This window comes from Maylandia zebra, linkage group LG18 (assembly GCF_041146795.1).
Source record: "Maylandia zebra isolate NMK-2024a linkage group LG18, Mzebra_GT3a, whole genome shotgun sequence".
NCBI lineage: Eukaryota > Metazoa > Chordata > Actinopteri > Cichliformes > Cichlidae > Maylandia > Maylandia zebra.
In genome coordinates this window covers 33,100,647-33,124,599 of record NC_135184.1, presented here as the reverse complement: position 1 = coordinate 33,124,599, position 23,953 = coordinate 33,100,647, and the positions used below count along the sequence as shown (strand labels likewise).

At 45.0% G+C, this 23,953-nt stretch overlaps 1 protein-coding gene across 1 annotated transcript in view; it reads left to right on the top strand.

Moving 5' to 3' along the window:
- The window catches only part of pappa2 (pappalysin 2), a 92,050-nt gene that overhangs the window by 44,167 nt on the left and 23,930 nt on the right, over window positions 1-23,953 (top strand). The window contains exons 15-22 of the mRNA XM_004565080.6: window positions 450-563; window positions 9,755-9,890; window positions 9,987-10,161; window positions 10,391-10,456; window positions 10,542-10,638; window positions 11,644-11,821; window positions 20,831-21,044; window positions 22,492-22,660. Coding sequence (XP_004565137.3) covers window positions 450-563; window positions 9,755-9,890; window positions 9,987-10,161; window positions 10,391-10,456; window positions 10,542-10,638; window positions 11,644-11,821; window positions 20,831-21,044; window positions 22,492-22,660 — 1,149 coding nt within the window. The remainder of the gene's footprint in view (window positions 1-449; window positions 564-9,754; window positions 9,891-9,986; window positions 10,162-10,390; window positions 10,457-10,541; window positions 10,639-11,643; window positions 11,822-20,830; window positions 21,045-22,491; window positions 22,661-23,953) is intronic.

Here is a 23,953-nt window from a genome sequence, read left to right as displayed (position 1 = left end):
GACATGACATCAACTCGATGCATTTACTAACCGACGTTAATAACCGGCCAGCCCCAAGAACGGCCCCGTCTTTTATGGTCTTGGAACGCGGGCAGAATGAGATGGCTGTTGTTTTGTCCACATGAGGACTCAACTGCCCGCCTCCCAAGTGGTACCCCAGGAACTATACCTCCTGCCCTCTAACTGCAAGCTTCTTTGGGTTGGTCGTGAGCCTCGCCCGTCTCAGGGACATATGAATCATTTCATTGGGTCATGACTGACACAAAAGAGTACCCTAATAAAAAATAAACTGATCTGAATAAGTTGTGTTGTCTGAGATTAATTTTGCTTCTTTTTTTCTAGCTTTCCCTGACTTCTTGCATATATAGCATGCATTTCCTTAGTAAGGTAAATGAACACTTTCAGTAACTCTTTCTTTTTTGCTCTGCTTGCCCCTCTTTGGTGCGCAGCTCTGCACGTACCATCACCTGCAGGGGAGTGAGAATTTGCCCCCTGATGCCTGGTTCCCGTGCACAGCCCAGTCTGACATAAACAACGACCTGGAACATTCACTTTGGCTAAAGGCAAGTGTGTTTATGTACGTGTGAATATGGGTGATTTCTCTTTATTGAGCAGCTGCCAGTGCTCTCTGGGACTTCTTCAAATGGCATTCAAGGGTCACTCAAACAGGCTGCTGTCTCACACACACACACACACACACACACACACACACACACACACACACACACACACACACACACACACACACACGATTCATGGCCTGTATTGGTAACTATATTTGGTTATTTTCTAGGTCAACTATTAATTATGACTTCTAATGATCTGTAGATGATTACCAAATCATGAGTAACCTTCTGCTCGTTCTTTATTGAGATTTGATGCTTATTTCTTCCACCCGACGGGCACTAATCATCAAAATTATAATTACCATTGTTTTATTAGTGGAAAACTAAGTGTTATATAATTAACTCATCATTCATAATTAAATACTTAAAAGGTTCACAAGTTATTAAAATACTGGCATCTAATGGAATAATACTAATTTGCAATCACAAATAGCGCTTTTAGTCGTTCTGAATTCATATTTTATAATTAGAATTCATTAAAGCTCCATAAAAAAGAACTACAGCAACAAAAAGCATTACTTTGTTACTCTGTTCGTAATCATTTCAAAATGAGTCACAAACATAATATGTCATTTACTAAGTGTTGATTTGTGAGAAACCTTCATGCAAAGCATGAAATGGACATGCTGGTCCCGTTTTGTGATATTGGGTTGTATAGTGATATATTGAGCGCTGCTTCCCTGCAGCGCTTCACACTGATGTCCTGATCGTGTTCGGGACGGCGCACAGACCTGCCTTTCAATTCCAGACTTAGTGATGTGAAAAAGTGTTTGTTCTTTCCTGATTTCCTATTTTTTGTACGTTTGTCACACTTAAATGTGTCCAGTCAGCAAACAAATTTAAATATTAACAAAGATAACACAAGTAAAGACAAAATGCAGTTTCTAAATTAAGGGGTTTATTATTAAGATGAAAAAATAAAACCTCAAATCTGCATGGCCCTGTGTGAACAAGTGATTGATCCCTAAACCTTAACATCCACAGCAGCAACAATTGCAATTAAGCGTTTGCGATAACGGGCAATGAGTCTTTTACTCAGTGCTGTGGAGGAATTTCGGCCAACTCGTCTTTATAGAATTGTTATAGTTCAGCCACACTGGAAGGTTTCGGGCTCTTTTTAAGGTCATGTCACAGCATCTCAATTAGATTAATAATAACAATAATAAATTTTATTTATGAGCGCCTTTCAAGTCACCCAAGGACACTTTACAGTAGGATAAAACACTTAGTAAAACAATGGCAGAATAAGAACAATAAAATAAAAGCACAAGATAAAATGAACAAACAGTGGATTCACAGTGAATATGCAGATTTGAACAGATGAGTTTTGAGTTGGGATTTAAACTGGGGGAGAGAACCAATGTTTCTTATTTCTGGGGGCAGAGAGTTCCACAGCCTGGGAGCAGAGCAGCTGAAAGCTCTGCTTCCCATGGTGGTGAGGTGGAAGGAAGGTACAGCAAGCTGGATAGAAGAAGAAGAACGAAGTGAACGGGCAGAACAGGTGGTGGTTAACAGGTCAGAAAGGTAAGGAGGAGCGAGGTTATGAATGGCCTTGAAGGTGAGCAGAAGAAGTTTGAAAATTATCCGGAATTTCACAGGGAGCCAGTGAAGTTCCTGAAGAACAGGGGTGATGTGCTGGTAGGAGGGGGTTCTGGTGATAATGCGAGCAGCAGAGTTCTGAACCAGTTGAAGCTTATGGAGGGATTTTTGGAGGAGACCATGCAAAAGAGAATTGCAGTAGTCGATACGGGAGGTAACAAGACTGTGGACAAGAATGGATGTAGACTGGGTGGAAAGAGAAGGAAGCAATCTGTTAATGTTACGTAGATGGAAGTAGGCAGAACGGGTGAGATTACTGATGTGAGATTTATAGGAAAGTGAACTGTCTAGGATGACACCAAGGCTCTTAACCTGAGGAGAAGGGAAAACTGTGGAGTTATCGATGGTGAGTGAGAAATGGTTCGCCTTCAAAAGGTTGGATTTGGTGCCAATAAGGAGGATCTCAGTTTTATCCTCATTGAGCTTTAGAGAATTAGAGGTAAACCAGGATTTTAACTCGGATAGACATTCTGTAAGGGAAGAAGGTGGGAGGGAGGAATCAGGTTTGCAAGAGAGATATAACTGGGTGTCATCAGCAAAACAGTGAAACTGAAGATGAAATTTGCGGAAGATGGTACCTAGAGGGAGGATGTATATTATAAAGAGAAGAGGGCCTAAAACTGAGCCTTGGGGTACACCAGAGGTGACGGGGAATAGACGAGAGCGGAATGATCTTAGTTGAATAAACTGGGAACGATCGAGGAGATATGATTGAAACCAGGCGTGGGGTGTGTCAGAGATGCCGAGAGAGGAAAGTCTGCTTAGAAGGACAGAGTGAGAAATGGTGTCAAAGGCTGAGCTCAGATCTAAAAGGACGAGAATGGTGAGAAGACCAGAGTCAGCTCCGATTAGAAGATCGTTAGTGACTTTAAGTAGAGCAGTTTCGGTACTGTGACATGAGCGAAAACCAGATTGAAATCTCTCGTAGATGTTATTATTAACCAGGTGTAAATGAAGTTGAGCTGCAACTCAAGTCAGGACTTTGACTAGACCACTCCAAAGTCTTCATTTTGTTTTTCTTAAGCTATTCATAGGTGGACTTGGTGTGTTTTGGATCATTGTCCTGCCGTACAACCCAAGTGCGCTTTCAGCTTGAGGTCATGAACAGCTGGCCGGACATTCTCCATCAGGATGCTCTGGTAGACAGCAGAATTCATGGTTCCATTTACCACAAGTCCTAAAGCAGCAAAACAGCCCCCGACAATCACACTACCACCGCCATTTTTACTATTGGTAATAATGCTCCTTTTCTGAAATGCTGGGTTACTTTTACACCAGATGTAAAAGGACACACACCTTCCAAAAAGTTCAACACTCTCATCAGTGCACAGAGTATTTTCCCAAAAGTCTTGGACATCTTCAAGATGTTTTCTGGCAAAACTGAGACAAGCGTTTATGTTCCTTTTGCTTAGCAGTGCTTTTTGTCTCTGAGCTCTGCCATGCAGACCATTTCTTATGGTGGAGCCATGAACGCTGACCTTAACTGAGGTAAGGGAGGCAGTTCTTTGGATGTTGTTCTGGGGTCTTTTGTGACCTCTTGGAGTTGTTGCTGCGCTCTTGGGGTAATTTTGGTCAGGCAGCCAGTCGTGGGAAGGCTCACAACTGTTCAGTGTTTTCGCCATTTGTGGATAATGCCTCTCACTGTGGTTTGCTGGACTCCCACAGCTTTAGAAATTGCTTTATAACCTTTTTGAGCCTGAGAGATCTCAATTCCTTGGTTTATCATTTGATCCTTAATTTCCTTGGATCGCAGCACGATGTCAGGCTTTTGAGGATCTTTAGGTCTAGCCCACTTTGTCAGGCAGGTCCTCTTTCAGTGATTTCTTGAATGAGAACAGGTGTTACAGTAATTAGGCCTGGGTGTTGCTAGAGACATTTAACTCAGCTTTCCAAAGATGTGATACACCAGTTAATCGGGGGTGGGGATTCACTCAAGGCCATGCTGGTTTGGATTTTCTCCCCCTTATTTAGAAACACCTTCATTTAAAAACTGCATTTTGTGTTGACTTTGTTTGATCTTTGTTTAGTATTTAAAGTTGTTTGATGACGTGAAACATTAAAGTATGATAAACAAAAGATCAAAAATCAGGAAGGGGGCAAACACTTTTTCATACTGTTGTATTTCAGGTTCTCATATTTATTATTTAATGTTTCCACTGCCACAGTTCCCACAGTCAACTCTGTGGGTTGCAACAAAGTGTAGACTAGCTGTGGATTTGACTGATAGCGTTCACCTTGTCTGTCACTCTCTGGATTAAAGGCTCCGTTGCAGTTGGGAACCTGCCTTTTCCCTTTTGCATATGCTTGTTTATCTCTTTCTCTCTCACATCCACTTCTTTGTTGAATGACTCATCTTTCCATCCCCTGCTTCTTTTATGGATGTCCTCTTTATCAGATACGTCTTTGCAAATGCTCTGGAAGGCTCCCTTAAAGACTCTTTTACCGTCTGAAAAGCCTTCATTATGATTTCCCATTTCCCAGGAACACCGTTTTTCCTTTGAAATGGTCTGCTTCTGAAAAGCGACCTTTTCCCTAAATATCTGTTCTTGTGCTGTCTGAAAAGCATAACTCTGCCATTCCATCACCCCCATCTCTACCTGCTCTGTAATTTAACAGTCTTGCACTTTCATTTGGAATCCCATTCTCATTTCTCCTTTAATGTTTCTTTAAAGTGATACTGAACCCAGAATCTATTGCTTAAGTATGAAACATCCAGATTCTGCATTCTTTACAGGTGGCTGTAAAAGCATTACAGAAAGTGTGCAACAAAAACCAGTTTAGATCCGAGCTTGATCAGGCAGAGAAAAAAGTAGACCACAGCTTAGAGATGCTCCAAGTGTCAAGGGTTGAGAAATGGTTGTGGGTTTGTTCGTATATAGCATGTTATTCAGTATGTCTCAAGCACACTTTTCTTTTGCTTTCTATGTAACATTTGCACTCTGATGATCATGCAAAGGACTCAGTGTTCAGAATGTTGCCCAAGGTCACTTTGGCACAAAGATTGGAGCAGCCATAGATAAAAACACTAACATGCTGATTAGCAGATACCTTGCTCGAGCTCCTTGAGCCACAGCCACACTTTGCAGTTGCAGGCAAAAGGAACACAAACACAGACTCATAGACAGGCAGATGAAAACAAACAGGTCTAATTAGGGAAAGTATACACAGCTGGGGAAAAGTAAAACAGGTGCAGTCAACAGGTGATAAATCTGTGATCTATCAATATTTTCTTACGTGATTTTGTTTATAATTAAAGAAGAAATTTAGAAGACCTGGCTGTCTTGACAAAGTTAATAGTATGCAGTATGCACATTGCAGGTATGATTTAGAATGAGTCTGATTTGCTAACTTTTTGTCATGAATCGCTGTGCGGCAGGCAGGAGTTGGACCCAAAGTGCAGGACTCACAGACTCAGGGAGGTGAACTCAAAACTCAGCTTTATTTGCTGGCAGGGAAAAAAAACATACAAACTAATCTAAACTGGGAACTTGGAAAACTCACAGAGAGACACACAGGGAGACGCAGACAGAAATACACAGAGGGTTAACGAGGAAAGTGGGAACACACGGGGAACACAGGTGACACTGATAATCATAACGAGACAGGGCGGGGTGAACTGAACATGACATGTACAGGCGTGAGAGTCACAAAGTAAACAGGAAGTGCACAGAGGTTCAGACAGGAGGAGAGAGAGCACGGGGAAAACACAGACATAACGGGCTGGGGAAACATGAAACAACCACAAAGGAGAGACGAGGGCTCACAGATACACAGAGGGGCACACAGGGGGTAAAAGCCATGAAGGGAAAACACTTAGGGAACAACACAACAGGGCAACTCAGAAAACATGGCCTAAATAAGGAACAAAATACAAACATACAAGAAAACTAAGAACACTGGGCCAACATGGCCCAGGACCATGACAGTACCCCCCCCTCAAGGGCTGGCTCCCGACAGCCCAAACCCGAGAAACAAAACAAAAACAAAAAACAACCCACCCAGGGCGGGAGGCGGGGGACCAGGACGGAGGGACCAGAACGGGAAACAAAAAACAAACAACAGAAGACACAGGAGCACATGACCACAGTCCAAATAAAGTTCAGGGGGCCGACCCAGAGCCCACAGGCACAAGAGTTCACGGGTCACACGGTCGGGGGGCCGACCAGGTGGGTGGCACAGGTGACAGAGCTGGTCCGGAGGCCGGCCGTGCGCAAGGCAACGGCGGCGACGAAGGAGACGACGGAGCAGTTCAGGGGGCCGACCGCGCGGAAGGCAGCGGCGGCGGCGAAGGAGACGACGGAGCAGTTCAGGGGGCCGACCGCGCGGAAGGCAGCGGCGGCCCTCCAGTCTCAGGCGTGCTGGCCATGGCCTGGTGGGCACAGGACCAGTCGAGGCAGGACCAGACGAGGCAGGACCAGACGAGGCAGGACCAGACGGTGGCGATGCGGGGGCCGGACCAGGCGAAGCACGGGCTGAGGCTGGACCAGACGAGGACGAAGACTCTGAGGCCGGACCAGACGAGGACGAAGACTCTGAGGCCGGACCAGACGAGGACGAAGACTCTGAGGCTGGAGCAGACGAGGTTGCAGAGGCCGAGGCCGGACCAGGCGGAGCTGCAGAGGCCGAGGCCGGACCAGGCGGAGCTGCAGAGGCCGAGGCCGGACCAGGCGGAGCTGCAGAGGCTGGACCAGGGGGAGCACAGGCTGAAGCCGAAGCTGGGCCAGGCGGAGCAGAAGCAGAAGCCAAAGCTGGACCAGAAGCAGAGGCTGAGACCGGACCAGGCGTAGCAGAAGCAGAGGCTGAGACCGGACCAGGCGTAGCAGAAGCACAGGCAGAGGCTGGACCAGGCGATGACGAAGACTCGGATGCAGCCGGACCAGGCGACGACGAGGCGGTCGCAGGTGGCGGCTGGACAGGCTCCTCGGGCCCTCCAGCTGATGCAGCGTGAGGCTGAACGGGCCCCTCGGACCCTCCAGCGGAGACCGGAGGCTGAACGGGCCCCTCGGACCCTCCCGCTGACGAGGCGTGAGGCTGAACGGGCCCCTCGGACCCTCCAGCGGAGACGGGCGGCTGAACGGGCCCCTCGGACCCTCCAGCGGAGACGGGCGGCTGAACGGGCCCCTCGGACCCTCCAGCGGAGACGAGGAGGTGCTGGCTGGGCCCACTGGAACCCCCAGCGGACGAGGTAGATGGCGGCACGGGAGCCGCGGAGTGCTGGATGAGCTCATCCGAGCTTCCAGCAGGAGCCGATGTAGAGCCAGAGAGAATTGGGACCCCGGGCTCAACGTTAAGCTGGCTAGAAAACTGCACTGCTACGGGGAACTGGGCCAAAGGTTCAGGTGCGAGCTGAGCTGCCGGACACACGGGGACCTGAGCTGCCGGACACACGGGGACCTGAGCTGCCGGACACACGGGGACCTGAGCTGCCGGACACACGGGGACCTGAGCTGCCGGACACACGGGGACCTGAGCTGCTGATGGTGGTGAAGTAGATAACTGCACGGGAGACTGAACTGAGGGCGTCTGCACTGGCACAGGGGACTGAACTGATGTCTGTTGTAACGGAGGTGGTGAGAGTGGAGTAGGCAGTGGAGTTGATGACTTCACAGGAGAATGAACCAGAGGTGAGTGCACAGGAGACTGAGCTAGAGGTGGTAGTGATAGTTGAGGGGAAAGTGGAGCTGGTGATTGAGTGGATGACTGTGCTAAGGGATGCTGCACTGGAGACTGCACTAGAGACTGCAGTGACGGTTGTAGTGGAGGTGTAACGGGTGGAGGAGTGGCTGAAGTGGCTGCGGGTCGGGCAGCTAGTGGCTCAGCTACAGAGTGTATTAACGGCAGGGCTATGGGTTGAATGTCTGACTGAGTAGCAGCCTGAATGGCTGGGTGTAGTGATGGTGGTGGTGGAGGCGGCGACTGGGCTTTAGGCCAGGCGGCTAACTGAGCTGAGGGCTGGGGAACACACAGTTCATTTTTAACCGAACCCTCAGGACCCTTCATTTCAGTTTGTAGCTCACAACCATCTGAGTCTAAAACAGTCTTTGGATCCTTGGAGTTATTGAGCACAGAGACACCAATCTTCCTAGTTTCATGGATAGGCTCGAAAGGAACAGGAGTGACACAGTTTGAATGGCTCAATGGGCCAGAATAATTGTCCTTAAAATAAGCAGTTCTTTCATTTCCGGTGCCGCTTACACAACAAGCCGGCCCGGAATTAACAGTTTTTATTTCTGCAGGAGCCAAAAGAGTAGCTCCACCACTCACCCTAGCCGACTGTACAGGAAGAAATCCAGGCCCTCGCTGGGGCTGTGAATGCTGGCGGGGTGTCTGCCGCTTCCCTGTTGAAGAGGGAGAAGGGCTGGCTGAAGGTGATGTGGGAAAACTCGGCTGCAGTTGCTCCTGCTGCGGTGTGGAAATGTTGGGTGCACTGGGGGGAACAATGATAATCCCCAGCATTTTATAAAATGCCTGTGCTGGCGTGAGCTGGTTGCTCGCAGGCTCATAGTATTCCTCGCGGTGCCGCCTCGGGTGCTTTCCTCGGGTCCGGGTCGCAGGCGTCAACAGTGGAGAGGAAACAGAAAAGTGAGTAGACGGGTTAGTGGCAAACGAAGACGACCGGCTACACGGAGGACCCCCAAGAACCAACCGGGTCCCATCAAAAGCCAAGCGGCGCCTCCTCATTGAGTCCGCTGGATCCTTTTTGTGGTCGCGTCGTTCTGTCATGAATCGCTGTGCGGCAGGCAGGAGTTGGACCCAAAGTGCAGGACTCACAGACTCAGGGAGGTGAACTCAAAACTCAGCTTTATTTGCTGGCAGGGAAAAAACATACAAACTAATCTAAACTGGGAACTTGGAAAACTCACAGGGAGATCCACACAGCAAGAGGGACGACGTCACGCCGAACAGAGGGAGACGCAGACAGAAATACACAGAGGGTTAACGAGGAAAGTGGGAACACACGGGGAACACAGGTGATACTGATAATCATAACGAGACAGGGCGGGGTGAACTGAACATGACATGTACAGGCGTGAGAGTCACAAAGTAAACAGGAAGTGCACAGAGGTTCAGACAGGAGGAGAGAGAGCACGGGGAAAACACAGACATAACGGGCTGGGGAAACATGAAACAACCACAAAGGAGAGACGAGGGCTCACAGATACACAGAGGGGCACACAGGGGGTAAAAGCCATGAAGGGAAAACACTTAGGGAACAACACAACAGGGCAACTCAGAAAACATGACCTAAATAAGGAACAAAATACAAACATACAAGAAAACTAAGAACACTGGGCCAACATGGCCCAGGACCATGACACTTTTACACCGTAGTAAGAACAAAGCCGGCTGGTGTGCACATGCAGTGATTTTACATGCTGGACAAGAATGTTGTCACATATTTGTAAACGAGGTCAGTGGCTAGCAACTCAGAGATCGTGTCTCCCTAAAACTACATTCTGTTCATAGTATGTTGTTTTTCTTTCTTTGGGCCTTTTACCTGATATTACCTGATATTATCAATGCAACAGGTGGGTTTTGCCCATCCTGGAGTGGCAGCGTCTGTGATGGTGTACCTGGCGTCAGATGGATCATGGTCTAGGGAGCAGTGTCGACGGACAGTCACCATTCTCCTCTCTGACACCGCTGACAGGAACCACACGTTAGGTACTTCATTTGTAATCTTTCAAACACAGTTAGAACGCAACAGACAATTCAGCAAAAACTAAGGTCTGTATCTTTGAAACCTTTCCATTTCTTCAGGCACGCATGACCTCTCATGCCATCGAAACCCATTGGTGGTGAACGTGACCCACGACCTCTCTCAGCCATTCTTCCTCACGTCCTCTGTTATCCTCCTCCTTTCCTCCCCCACTGTGGCAGTGGGAGGGGTAGCTCTGAGGACCTCCTGCCACTTCAGCACCTTCGCCCTGACCGGGTGCGCATCAGAGGGTGGGCTCTCCCACAACTATCTACTTAACACACACACACATCCAAACGTGCACACACGCTACAGACAAATAGCCAAAATTCGACCTTCCAAAAGTTACCATCTGGGATACAAGTATTGATCAGAGGACGTTGGGACAGCTTTTTGTTTCTCCTGCATGTCTCCCTGCCTCTTATCCATCTACTTTTCTCCTTTCCTCCCTCCACCCCTGCAATAGCTGTCTGAGGCAGCCATGTCAGGTTGACAGCTGTAGTTCTCCTCATATCGAACACGCCTCTGTCAGGTAGGTCATTTGGAATGAAACTGAATAATTAGAGAGCTGAAGCAACAAGCAAAAGAACTATCTATATATCAGTGTGTCTCTGTAGGTGTACAGGAGGAGGCGAGGCCTATCGCTGCACTGTTCAGTGCCACAGAGGTTTCAGTATTACAGTTCTCAATGGCAGATGGATCCCACCCCACCAGGTAAACTGGATATTGTGTTGCTTTATCACCAAATGTTGAATGTTAACTTATCATCTTGATCTTATCATTAAAAAAACCCTTTTTGCTCTACATTTATCCTACACTGGGAACTGGATCTGAAACAAGCCCATCCATTTATGACAGAATTGGCCCAACAAATGCTCCAATCTGACCCACTGGAGGGCTTTTGATGTGAAGGAGGCAATAAATGTTTGGACTTAAATATATTTGAATCAGTTTAATACATTTAATATGTTTTATAGCTTTTCCTGCTGATAAAGACCTCCCTACATACTATATCAAAGTAGTTAAATAATAGATAAACAATTAAATAAGAAAAATGTTCATGTTTTCTCACTGTTGACTATAGAAATGCACGTTTTGTTTTGTTTTTTACAATTGGTTCACAAAAAAATGACATTTTCTGTTTCATAATTACATAATAATCTGGGAAACTGGTTACAAAAACTGTTTTGAAAATGTTACACATTTTATTTCTTACAATTTGCTGTTGAAATTGTTTGTCTATTTCTTATATTAAGATATCTCAGTTTTTCACTGACAGAGAGAAAGATCACTTAAGATCAAAGTGTGCCCACAATGTAAAATGGTTTTGACAGCCCTGATTTATGATTGGCTGTCCCTCAAAAACAAAAGGTTTGTATGTCAGGTGGGTGGGGCTGCTCTGGTCACATCTCAAGAAATGAGAGGCCTGAGATGGACATGTTATGGATATTCACTCTCAGTGAGGTCATACAGAGACACCCCCGCTAACCTCATCAGATGGGACTTTGGCCATGTTTAATATGAGCATCTATCTCTGCAACAGTATGTAAGGACCACTTACACAACTTGCTGTCCAAAAAGTAGAAGATTGTTGATGGTATTTTACTGGAAAATGTAGAAAATAATACATCCATTATTCTACAATAGTAAAATACTCTCATCACCTGCTTCACAGGTTTATTGTCTTGTCTTTTTTTCACCTTCCTGTTTTAATTTCAGAGAAAGGCAGAACTGGAGTGTTTCCATGGTTCATGGGATCGTGTCGTTAGCTGTCAGCCCATAGACTGTGGCTTTCCTGATCAGTCTCATGTCTACCACGCCATATTCAGTTGTCCTTGGGGAACCACGTTTGGCAAACAGTGCTCCTTCACCTGTGGATCACCAGCCATTTTACAAGGTAGCTCATGGCTTTACATTTCATACTTTAACTATCCTGCACACTAATGTTGCATTACCTCACAAGCAGTCAGTTTTGCAGTACCTTGCAAAACTGTCATTATTACCTCTGATCCTAGGACTTCATAACAGGGCAAACAGAGGTGAAATTAACAGTGGTTCAGTTTGACTGAGGTCTTTCCTTTTCATAACTGAATTTTGCATTGAAGCAACTGTTTCTGATCCCATGTGGTGTATAAATGGTAAATGGACTGATTCTTTCAGTGCTTTTCTCCTATCCTGGATCATTAAAACGCTTTATACAGCATGCCTCATTCACCCATTCACACAAGCACTTTTTTCCTGTGCTTTTTTAATTGCTTTCTATGTAACATTCACACTCCAATGAATGTATCAGAGAGCAGCCTGGGGTTAGCATCTTGCCCAAGCATATTTGGCATGCAGACTGGAGCAGATGGGGATCGAACCGCCGTCCTTCTGGTCGGTAGATGAGCCACTCCATAGGGTGGCAATGGGGTTTTAATATAGTGGCTGTGTATGAAAGACGCAGATTAGAAATGAATAATAGTAGTAGAAATATTTACTGCAGCATAGACGGATCCACAGCAACAAGCGAAGAGTAACCATAGTTGCCACTGTCACAGGCAGGCCGAGCAGCTGCATCTGTGCTCGCACCCAACAGTTGGATTCTGCTGAAGTTGGTTGTGCATTTGAAATTGAATAATGAACCCTAAACGAATCACGTAATATGTGACGTCACTTCTGGGGCGCCATACTTTCCTGCCTCAAAAATGTGGCTCGACTAAGTATTTGGCTGTAAACTATGTAAACTATCCGTAGCTGAAGCTTCATTTCTTGGCAGCATTATAAGAAATAAAACTAGAAGTGACAGTCTCAAATGTATTACTGGTTGCTGTTCCCAGTAAGACGCAAAAGAGTAATGAGTTCATAATGAGACATTTTTAATGTGGAAAACATTTTGTGATTGAGCAACTTTTTTCCCTATTTATTCATATTACTGTCTGGGAAAATTAGGTACCTAGTCTGTTGTCTTTGGGCAATTCTTGTAGATAACAAATTCAATTGAATTCATTCATTTTTATATTGTAAGGCAGGGGTGGGCAACTCCAGGCCTCGAGGGCCGGTGTCCTGCAGGTTTTAGATCTCACCCTGGGTCAACACACCTGAATCACATGATTCATTCCCAGGCCTCTGGAGAACTTCAAGACATGTTGAGGAGGTCATCTCGCCATTTAAATCAGCTGTGATGGATCAAGGAGATTTCTGTCAGAATCTGCAGATTATACAGTAAATAAAATGTTCACGTTTCTCCAACGTTGTCTTCCCCACAGTTTCACTGACATCTACGCTGGAAGCGTTCACGATGTCTTCTCCGGCGCTGATAATTGGCGTCTGTCTTGTGTCAGTGACGTAAAAGACGGATTTAATGCGACATGACCGTTGAAACAGCAGTCGCTTTCTATAACATCAGATATGTATTGGATTCAGTACCACATACGAGAGTGACCCAGATCGGATTTGAAAATATCGGATTTGTGCCGTTCACACTGTCACGCCGTGATCAGATATGGGTCGCATAGGGTCAAAAAAATCGGATTTGATGCGCTTTCGCCTGCAGTGTGAACGTAGCCTAAAACCTGCAGGACACCGGCCCTCAAGGCCTGGAGTTGCCCACCCCTGTTGTAAGGTAAAGACTCTTCAAAAATACCAACCAATAATCAAACATAGATGAAACCTTATGAGGAAGCTGTAGCTAAAAGCTTCATCAAAAAGGAAAGTTTTAAGTTTGTTTCTGTAATTTCTATTATTTTGATGACTTTTGCTAATAATCTTTTAAACCGCTTTATGACTGAGCTGCTGGAGTTACAACAGTCTACTGATCACAGCAAAATGCTTTCACCAACTAAACTCCAGAAGATGAAGTGGTTTTAGCTCCTGACAGTCAGATATAGCTGTTTATTTAAAGCACATTTGTTCAGAAGAGCAGCTCAGAAAGGAGCATCGTATCTGCATGGTTGACTGAAATCACTTTGGAATGTTATTTACAAACTTTCAGTTAGGATTGCTCTTCCCGCTGATGTTCCATGAAGCTTTACGGCCAATTAAATATTAGGTGGTTTCATGAAACATTGCTAGCTCGGGCAGGCCAAAGTGTCAAGTTCAGCCAGCTCTCCTAGCAGATACCCTTCTGTCTGTCCTATTGTCAAATCACATTTCATCTGCTGGCTTATCTGCAGTTTGCTTTGCAGCCCACGTCAAGCCCAGAGTTTTCTGACTTAAGTGTTGTGTCCATTGTCATACCTGTTTTGTTGTGTGAATGCTGCTTCTCTCACTTTCTATTAACTTTCCATGCACATGAGGAAGTTTCAGAATAGAACCATGCCGCCAAATATAAACTGCAGATGGAATAAGGGTCCTATTTTGACTAAAGTGTTCTTGACAGAATTGTTATTGAAATTCAGGATGAACTCTGAGAGAAACATCTATATGGCATGTTCCTGTCCCCTTTGCACGCACACATAGACACCACACAACTTTCTCGTACTTAGATGCCCACAGTGTTTTTATAAAGCTCACGTGCATCAAGACCATAGAGAACAAATATTGCCTGTGGCACCCACAATTAGGACACAAGCATAGAATAACCAGTAGAGGTTATTTAGTAAGGTTATGCAATGCAGCAGCCGCTTCTTGAAGTGATTAAATGGAATGAACGTGATGTCCACACTTGTGTTGGCGGTTGGAAAGCCACAGTGAAATGTTGTAGTAGAGTCAGCAGTAAGACCCATGGATTCCTGATCTAAATACAGATTGTGCTGAAATAATTCTGTTTGTGGCTTTTGGTTCTGTGGAGTATGTTTGAAGTCCATCGTGTATTACTCAGCACTGAAAGCACACTATGAAGTTCACAAAAATATATTCAGGGTGCACCAGTACAGCGGTAATGCATTTTTCATTATTCCAAAACGTGAAAAATGAGATTTCATGTTAAAGATTCATTATGGACCTAATAAAAGTTGTGAAAGGTTTAGAGTGTTACCATTCTCCACACATAACAATACTCATGCTTCACGTGGGGCCATTCAGCCTTGAAAAATATTAGCTATGGGCAACAGTGAAGTTTCAATCTGCTCATAACTGTACAAGACAGAGCTATGAAACTTTTACATACTTGTTTTTCCCCCCTGTGTTTTATTGCATATTATATTCTACTTTTATGGCTGTGCAGCACAGTTCCAGCATTGCAGGTGCTTAAGATGTTTATTTATATATATATATATATATATATATATCTTAGGGGTGCAACGATACACAAAATTCACGGTTCGGTTCGATACTTTGGTGTCACGGTTCGATATTTTTTCGATACAAAAAAAATGTTCATGCCCTTTTAATTTGTCATTTATTAAAATTATAAATATATATTTTAACTCAAAAGTACAGTTTTTAAATTTAACCCTAACCCTTGTGCGTGTTTTTTATTTTGACAGCGAATGCGCACCTGCGGACCACTTATGTGCAGCCCTGGTTATTTAGCTCGTCATATTGCAGCCACAGAAATTCTTTTGTCCATGAAACCATAAAGCTGCACTTTCTTTTTGCCTCATAGTCTGATTTGTCATAACTTCTCCGTTTTGTGGTAAGCTTTTCTTTGGCTGTCACTTCTTCACCCTGACCTGTCTTATTTGGCTCAGCAGAACTAAAATATATATCCTGCTGCTTTTACACACGCACTCACATAAGCTCAGCGATTCTCTGCGCGATCAACCTCTCACATGTTTAAGCTGCGGGAGATTTCACTTGTCATGTTTGCATAGTAAGCTAACAATTAATAAGACGATGTCAGAGGAATTGGTGCACAAATTATCATCACTCACAGATCAGTGCTGTCGCTCTCTATACACAGTTCGCGCGATTGCAAAGTGAAAGCAAAAAAACAAGCGCAAATTCAAACACGATTTCAATATGTCACATATTGACAGTGGCTCACCGATGCCAATGACATAATTACCCAGCTACATTTCTGAAAGAATGCAAAAGCATTGACATATATTTTTCCTTCCTACAATAGCCCGACGGGCAGGGAAGAGATAGATTTTGGTAGCCCGACTGAAAAAATCGCTAGCCCCAGGACGTCGGGCTAGCGATATTGCGAGCCCTGTATCTGATTGAGGAATCACTCATCTTTGGAAAAGAGAGTTTATTACAGAGAAATGGCTCTTTCCAAAATAAAAGCTATACTATCCGCTTCTTCTGGGCTATATTCTCAGCAGCATAAGGAGAATCATGTGCTAACAGCTGTCTAAATGACTCGGCTAAAGTTAGTAGCATGCTTGTTGTTTTTGTCTTTGCACTAGGATGATGTCGGCGTAAATGTGCAGTCATATTCGTTGTGTTCCCACTAGTGCTTTCAGGTTAATCTCGTTGAAATGACCTTAACACCACAACACGGCAAATCTCCGTTAACGAGCTACCGCCGATCGCCCTGTGCATGGGGCTAGACGGCCAACATGTTAACGAGCTAACTGCGCTAACACACTAGTTCCCACCCATGTAATTGAGCATTGCGTGGCACATCCAACATACTGTTTTACTTTAGTCCATGACTCGCTTACCTTCAGGGTCATACGTCACATGAAAACCAAAATAATTCCAAACGCCAGATCTGAATGAGGGTGGGGGAGGTGCCCTGCGCTCTTCCTTCTGACTATGCTGTCTGTGTTGAGCGCTCAGTGGATCTGCGCTCGACAGTGCAGCCTAGGCGGAGTAGTCGAACGCAGATTCACTGAGCGCTCAACACAGACAGCATCGTCAGAAGGAAAATTGATAAAATAAATTACAAATGTTGTATTGTTCGATACATATGCGTACCGAACCGAAAGCACTGTATCGAACGGTTCAATATCGATACGAATATCATTGCACCCCTAATATATATATATATATATATATATATATATAGTCTAACCACTACGCTATCCAGCAGCAGCTTTCAAAGGAACACGAGAAGCTGGAGAAATACCAAGGGCTCAGAGAAGAGCTCGAGAGGATGTGGAGGGTGAAGGTAATGGTGGTCCCCGTGGTAATCGGAGCACTAGGTGCGGTGACTCCCAAGCTAGGCGAGTGGCTCCAGCAGATCCCGGGAATAACATCGGAGATCTCTGTCCAGAAGAGCGCAGTCCTGGGAACAGCTAAGATACTGCGCAGGACCCTCAAGCTCCCAGGCCTCTGGTAGAGGACCCGAGCTTGAAGGATAAACCGCCTGCAGGGGCGTGCTGGGTGTTTTTATATATATATATATATATATATATATATATATATATACACACACATCTAAATATATATGTTATATATATATATATGTAGATGTGTATATATGTAGATGTATATATAGTTCTGAAGGCCATAGAGAAAAAGACTTAAGTATATACACTGGTCAAAATAAATAAAGAAATAAATAAAGAACACGGTTTAATCATTGTATAACATTAAGTCATTAAGACTTCTGGGATATAAGTTCACGTCCAAGATATCAGTTCAAGTGTCAGAGGGGGTTGTTAATCAGTTTCAGCTGCTTTGGTGTTGATATAGTTAACCACAGGTGCACTAGATGGGCAACAATGAGACAACCTCAAAAACACAAATGTTTTTACAAGTGGAGGCTGGCTGACATTTTTTTCCTCCTCATCTTTTCTGACTGAGTTTTCGCTAGTTTTGCATTTGGCATGGGTCAGTGTCACTGCTGCTGGCATGATGCGATATCTGGATGCTACAGAGGTTGCACAGTCGGTCCAACTCCTACAGGATGGCACATCAAGACTTACTGTTTCTCCCAGCACAGTCTCAAGAGCATGGCGGAGGAGGCAGGAGAGCTGGACAGGGCTGTAGAAGGTCTTTATCCCATCAGCAGGGCTGGTATCTGCTCCTTTGTGCAAGGAGGAACACTGCCAGTGTCATACAAACTGACCTCCAAACAGGACACTGCTGGGCACTGTGGAGCCCAACTTTTAATTTGCTGTAGAATACCGGAATTGGCACATCCACCATGCCACTGATAGTCTGAGGAGACATATCCATGGAGGGATGCACAGACCTCTACAGGATAGACAACAGCACCTGCCATTAGTTATCAGGATGAAATCCTTGGACCCACTGGCAGTGAGTCCTGGCCTAATTTGGTAAGCATGCCGGCAGTTTGTGGAGGATGAAAGAATTGATAACAGTGACTGGCCCCCATGCTAGGCTGAGTAAATCCAATAGAACACCTCTGGGACATTATGTTTTGGTCCAGGTTGTACCTCAGACTGTCTGTGAGATCAGTGATGCCCTGATACAGATCTGGGAGGAGATGCGCATGTATAAAAGCACATGAAGCCACAAAAACTACTGAGTACCATTTTCAGTTCCTGTAATGACATTTCAGCAAAATGGGAAAGCCTGCTGCATAATTTAAACACCATTTTTCTGATCTTGGGATGCGGGCGTAATGCAATGGCTGCTGTTTTATCCATCTAACAGCGCACCTGCCTGCGTCTGAAGCGGTACCCCAGGTATTGTACCTCCCTCTGTTCAACCACACATTTCCTTGAATTGGCGGTGAGTCACGCTTGCCTCAGGGACTCCAGGACTGCAGCCACCCGCTGTACATGCCCAGGATGACCGGAGGCAGCATACGCAGTGTGTGAACATAGCACCCGGTCCATGAGCTGCTGGAAAGTGGTTGGGCTCCAAACAAGCCGATTGGAAGTGTGGGAAATTGGTGCAAACCATACAGAGTAGAGAAAGCCATTTTTTCCTTGGACTCTAGAGACAAGGGAATTTGCCAGTAGCCCTTGGTTAAATCCAGCTTCGTGAAAAAGCCAGCAGTGCCAAACCAGTCCAGGTAGCTCTCTGACCTGGGGAATTGGGTAGGCATCATACTGCGACACCTCATTCACTTTGCAGTAGTCGACACAGGAATATACTGACCCATCTTTTGTCACTATGGGACACAATGGGGCTACACCATGCACTGTGTGTCTCTTCTGTTATTTCCAGCTTTAGTATTTCAGCCAGTTCGTTCTGAACAATTTGTCTTTTATGTTCAGATAACCTGTAGGGCTCTGAACGCATCGTCACACCAGGGCGTGTTTCAAAATGGTGCTCTATGAGTGTGACCGGGCAGGGGGGTGATATCTGCAAAACATTATTGCAATGTAGCAATATCCATTCTTTCAGCCTGTGTGAGATAGTTATCACCACGGAGGAAGGATGGTATGGTGGAATTTGGCAACTCCGACCCCAACTCATCTCTTTCCTTCACCAAGCTCACCAGAGAAGTGGTTTCAGCCTCTCTCCGTGCTTTTAGGAGGCTGAGGTGATATATCTGTGTGGCTCCTCACTTGTCTGACTGTACCACTTCATAGTCTTTTTAAATGGCTGGGTGGTTCACCAGCTGACATTCCGGGCAGAACACACACCATTGGCGTACATCCGCCTAGATGCTTGGCCAATAACATCGGGCCATTATTTGTTCCAGAGTTTTATCATACCCCATATGCTCCATCATAGGATAATAGTGAGCTGTTTGGAAAATCATTTTTCCAGCAGCTTTTTGGCACCAACAACTGGGCGTGTTCCTTTTCTGTGCAAGTGTCACGACTCACTCGATACAGCCTATCTTTAAATGATACAAAATGTGAGCAGGTTAGTGCTGCGTCATGGTGCACCATGTGACCACCAGTTCCTATCACTTCGTCGAATGCTGAGCATAAGGTGTCATCATGAGACTCCTCTAGTGGGAAATCTGGCAGGAGCTGGCAGAAAGTCAGCGTTGAATAGCGCCACATCTGAGTGTAACACAGACACAACATGCCGTCATAGGTCGTGAACGCATCCCCACACACTACCCCAACCGATTATTAAACCCCGCCCAATCTGTCCAGAGAATTAAGGGATGCGTCAGATCGAGGGTGTTTGAGGGCCAGTGACATAGAACACCTGATCCACCTCCATCGGTGGGTACTCTCAGCTGATGTATCCTGGTTGCCTGCACTTCCAGCACTCCTGGCCCGGCGTTCTTGTGGTTTCTGGTGGGTGGGGCGCAGCGTCTACAGCTGCCAGGACATGTGGAGAGACCTGCAAGAGAGACAGAGTTGGCGTCCCATGGCTGTAGACGGGAAGATGACTGCCCCGCAGCTTCCAAAGCTATAGCAGAGGTGGGGAACCTCCTCGGGGCCGGAACCAGGCGACTCTCCACTGCTGGTTGCACTGCCTCCTCTGGCCGTGCTGCCACGTGGTCTTCAGCTAGTGTGACCGCTGCATGCAGGCTTGCGGGCCGATGGCAACTGACACACTGTGCTGTCTCCCCTGGAAACCCCTCAACAAACTGCTCCTGGACCACCGGATCCAGCTACTGTGCCTCCTCTGGTGACGGTCCCGGCTGAAGCCATCGGACCGCTGCATCATGGAGCCGCGGAGCAAACGCAAAGGTCTGATCTTTCACCCCCATTCCACTGCCGCAAAATTGCTGCCAGTGAGAGGACAAGTAGGTCCAGGATGGCTCCACGCACATCTTCGAAGCTACATCTAGACGCCAGTGGCAAGCTTGAGCCTCCCCCAACAGCAGTGGCAACAGCGCCCATTCCGCTGCCGGCCGATGGGCCACTGCCCCACCCCTCTCCTGCAGCTGAGCCACAAACTACACATTGAGCACAAATTCAATACAACAGTCATTTGGAACTGCTTTTATTATAGTGTAAAGGCCTACAATATTAGAGCGAGAATACCAGTGATCTCTGAACCTTAAGGTTTTTCTTAATTTTCATTAAACATTATTATCATTCAATTAAAATAAGAAGTTCTGCTATATTCATGCAGTCAAATAAACGTGAACATAACAAAGCTAAGTACACAACTAACCTAGCTGTTTGGCTCTACTTTAAAATTCTCTGGAGATCTTAAAATCCTTCACCTCCCCTCTGCCTTCCTCTCCCTCTCTCCTCCCTAGGTGACAGTGACAGATTGGTGTGTTTGGAGGACGGGCTGTGGTCTTTGCCGGAGGCCTACTGCAAGATAGAATGTCCAGAGGTGCCAAGCATATCCGATGCCAAGCTGCTAACAGCAGACTGTCTAGCTTCAGGGCACGATGTTGGCTCTGTCTGTCGTTACAAATGCAACCCAGGCTTCTATGTGTTAGGGAGCCTCAAAAACAAGATACGACGGTAAGTTGGGCAGAAATGCTGGCAGTACAGTCAACAGAGTAGCATTAGTCAAAGTTCATTCATAGTGAATGTTCATAGTATTATTCATAGTATTAATTGCAGCATAAAGCTTGAAACACGCACAAAAAAATGTCTTCTTATTCTAATTCCAGGCGTTTCGTCTTCTGAATGATTCCTTAAATTATCAATGGGAAAACTTTTTATTTCAGGCGTTTACTTGTTATATCCAAATGGGACACTAGTCAGCATAGACAAACCAAATTAAATACAGTGTTTAATTACACATGCCTCCATGCGTAATGGAGGAAATTCTCTCTTTTCCTTTACTTTACAAGATTCCCATTACGCACTAGTTCATAAAATTAGAATCTTTGCTTTAGATTTTTTTTTCTTAATCACTGTTGTAACAATGCATCCCATGAACACCCAGAACCCAAAGGGGAAAGTTTTAAATATCAATGAGTATACAGCTTTTAAGAGGTATTCTTTGGCCCATCATCCACATACCTATATTCAGTTTGGGAGCAAACTCACATTAGGGTCCAATAAAATATGTACTGCTGCTAACTGGGCCTCGTCATTCCTTTGCCAGTTGTATTCCCCAAGTAACTGCTCATTACTGAAAACAGATCCCATGTTTATAATGAAATGAGGGTCTCCTAACAGGAGATGCAGCCTGTGGCGTAAGTTTATGTCCTCCTTCAGGAGTCGGCTTTCTTCACACATTTCAGACGGCGTTGGGGGGTCAGGATGGTCTTGTATTTGAAAGCAGATTAATAAATACCAAACAGAAAGGCTATTTGATATCATAGAAAGCTTGCTAGTGATTCTAAATTTACCACAGATATGAATCTGAGTGGGATCCGTTAGCCTGTCCAGGATGTGCCCCGCCTCTCGCTCTATGACATTTAGATTGGATCAGTACAAGAAAATGGATGGATGGGTAGATGAATGGATGGATTTTACCCCAAATTTCTTTGCAATCCAATGAACAACTTTTTATTTGGAAGTTCCATTTGCAGCTGGGTGTCTTTATGAGTTATGCTTCCTCCGACATGAGTGAACATTTTAATAACCCCTGATGCTTTATTAGTTCAGCATGTGAAAGTAAAAGGCAGCCGCTATTAAAGAGCTTTAAACAGGCTTTTTACTTTTACCTTTGACAGATGTACCCACATAAATATTATAACACACACTGTTGCATTTACACCCAACATGCAGCACACAGGAAATATTGTTTACACTGTTGTGTGTTCAGCGTTTCTTACAACACGTGCTTCAGTACATCCCAACATTTTTCCATGTAATGTGTTCAGTTGTCTGGTCAATGTCTCATTTGTAAACCTTCCTTATAGCTTCACGCAAAACAGCAGTGTGTGTTAAACTGGATGAGGTCTTGTGATAATTCGGGTCATTGAGAGATGTGTGTATTACCTGTTGTCTCTAGGAAGCACTTCAAGATAGAGTGTCTGGAAGGAGGGCAGTGGGAGGAAACTGGCTGCGAGCCGATATCGTGCCCGGCCCCACCTGATCTATTCCAGGGCATGTACACCTGCACCAATGGCCTGTACTATGACACCGTTTGCACCCTTCAGTGCTCGGACACAACAAAAAATGTAAGGTTTCAACAGCTGTTAATTTATTTAACACCTCAAAGTACTTGTACACAGTCATGACTAGCAAAACGCTTTTAGATCGATCACAAGGAGAGTGATTCTGAGTGTCAGTTGAGTTCGCTAAGCTGCATGTTGTTAAATGTTTTGTCAAAAAGCCGAAGAAAAAAGTGGTCTAACACCTCTACTCCAAGTCATGCTGTACAAGTCAGTTTCACAAATCACACAATGCCTGACTCCTAACATGGTACAGTAACTGTGACAGTGTTCATGGCTAATGCATTAGTATTGCCCCAGACTTCTAGAGGAATAATTTTGGGGTCACCCAGGAGCTCTTATGCAGGGTAAGTGAAGTGTGACAAAACCTCAACAATGGCTGTCATTGTAAATGTTTGAAAATGTGTCCTGCCAGCAGGAGTCCAGACTGTGGACAGCATCATGGTCAAACCAACTCTGAATGCTCTGAACAAACAATGCTTTTTTAAATAGAAAACACACTTAACACAAAATAATTATTCTAAAAAGCAATTAAAGTTTTTCATATAGGAAGGTGCAGATTCACACAGGAGATTAAAAAAGATCCACTTCGGTGATGACTAAGAGAAAAGACGGGATTAAGTGCATGTAATCTACACGGGCATAAACAATGAGAAAGACAGCAAATAACAAATATAAAACACAGCAGACAAGAAGACTCATATCTTGCAGAGAAAAACGGATACTGCCCCAACATTAATATTAAAATCTAATAATACTGTTGGTTCACGTTTTTTGCAATATTGACCTCTGCTACTTCCATATAACACAAATGATACAGAAGGTTTACAGAGTTCACATATTAACTTGGAAAAACCTGATCAGCATTAATTAACAATACTGACTGTCAATTAACAATTTATTAACAATAGTTTAAAGGCAATAAATAAACATTACGTATTAAACGAGTCAAAATGGTCACAAAGTGAATTACAAAATAAATCAGCAAATCAAATTTTAATACTGACTCTTATCTTTTTAAAGGTAAATCTTTTAGATCAGCGGTCCCCAACCACCGGGCCATGGAGCGGTACCGGTCTGTGAGTCATTTGGTACCGGGCCGCGAGAGTTGAGGCCTGGGTGTGAGATTCATGGTTTTCAGGGTTTTTATCATTGGTTGTTTCCCTGTGTCTTTTGCCGTGTGTTATGAATAAATCTTCTTTTTTGGGGGGGAGTGGTACTGCTTTTATTTTGTTGTATTTATCCGAGACACCTGGAAGGGCCGTGAAAATATTGTTGGACATGAACCGGTCCGTGGCG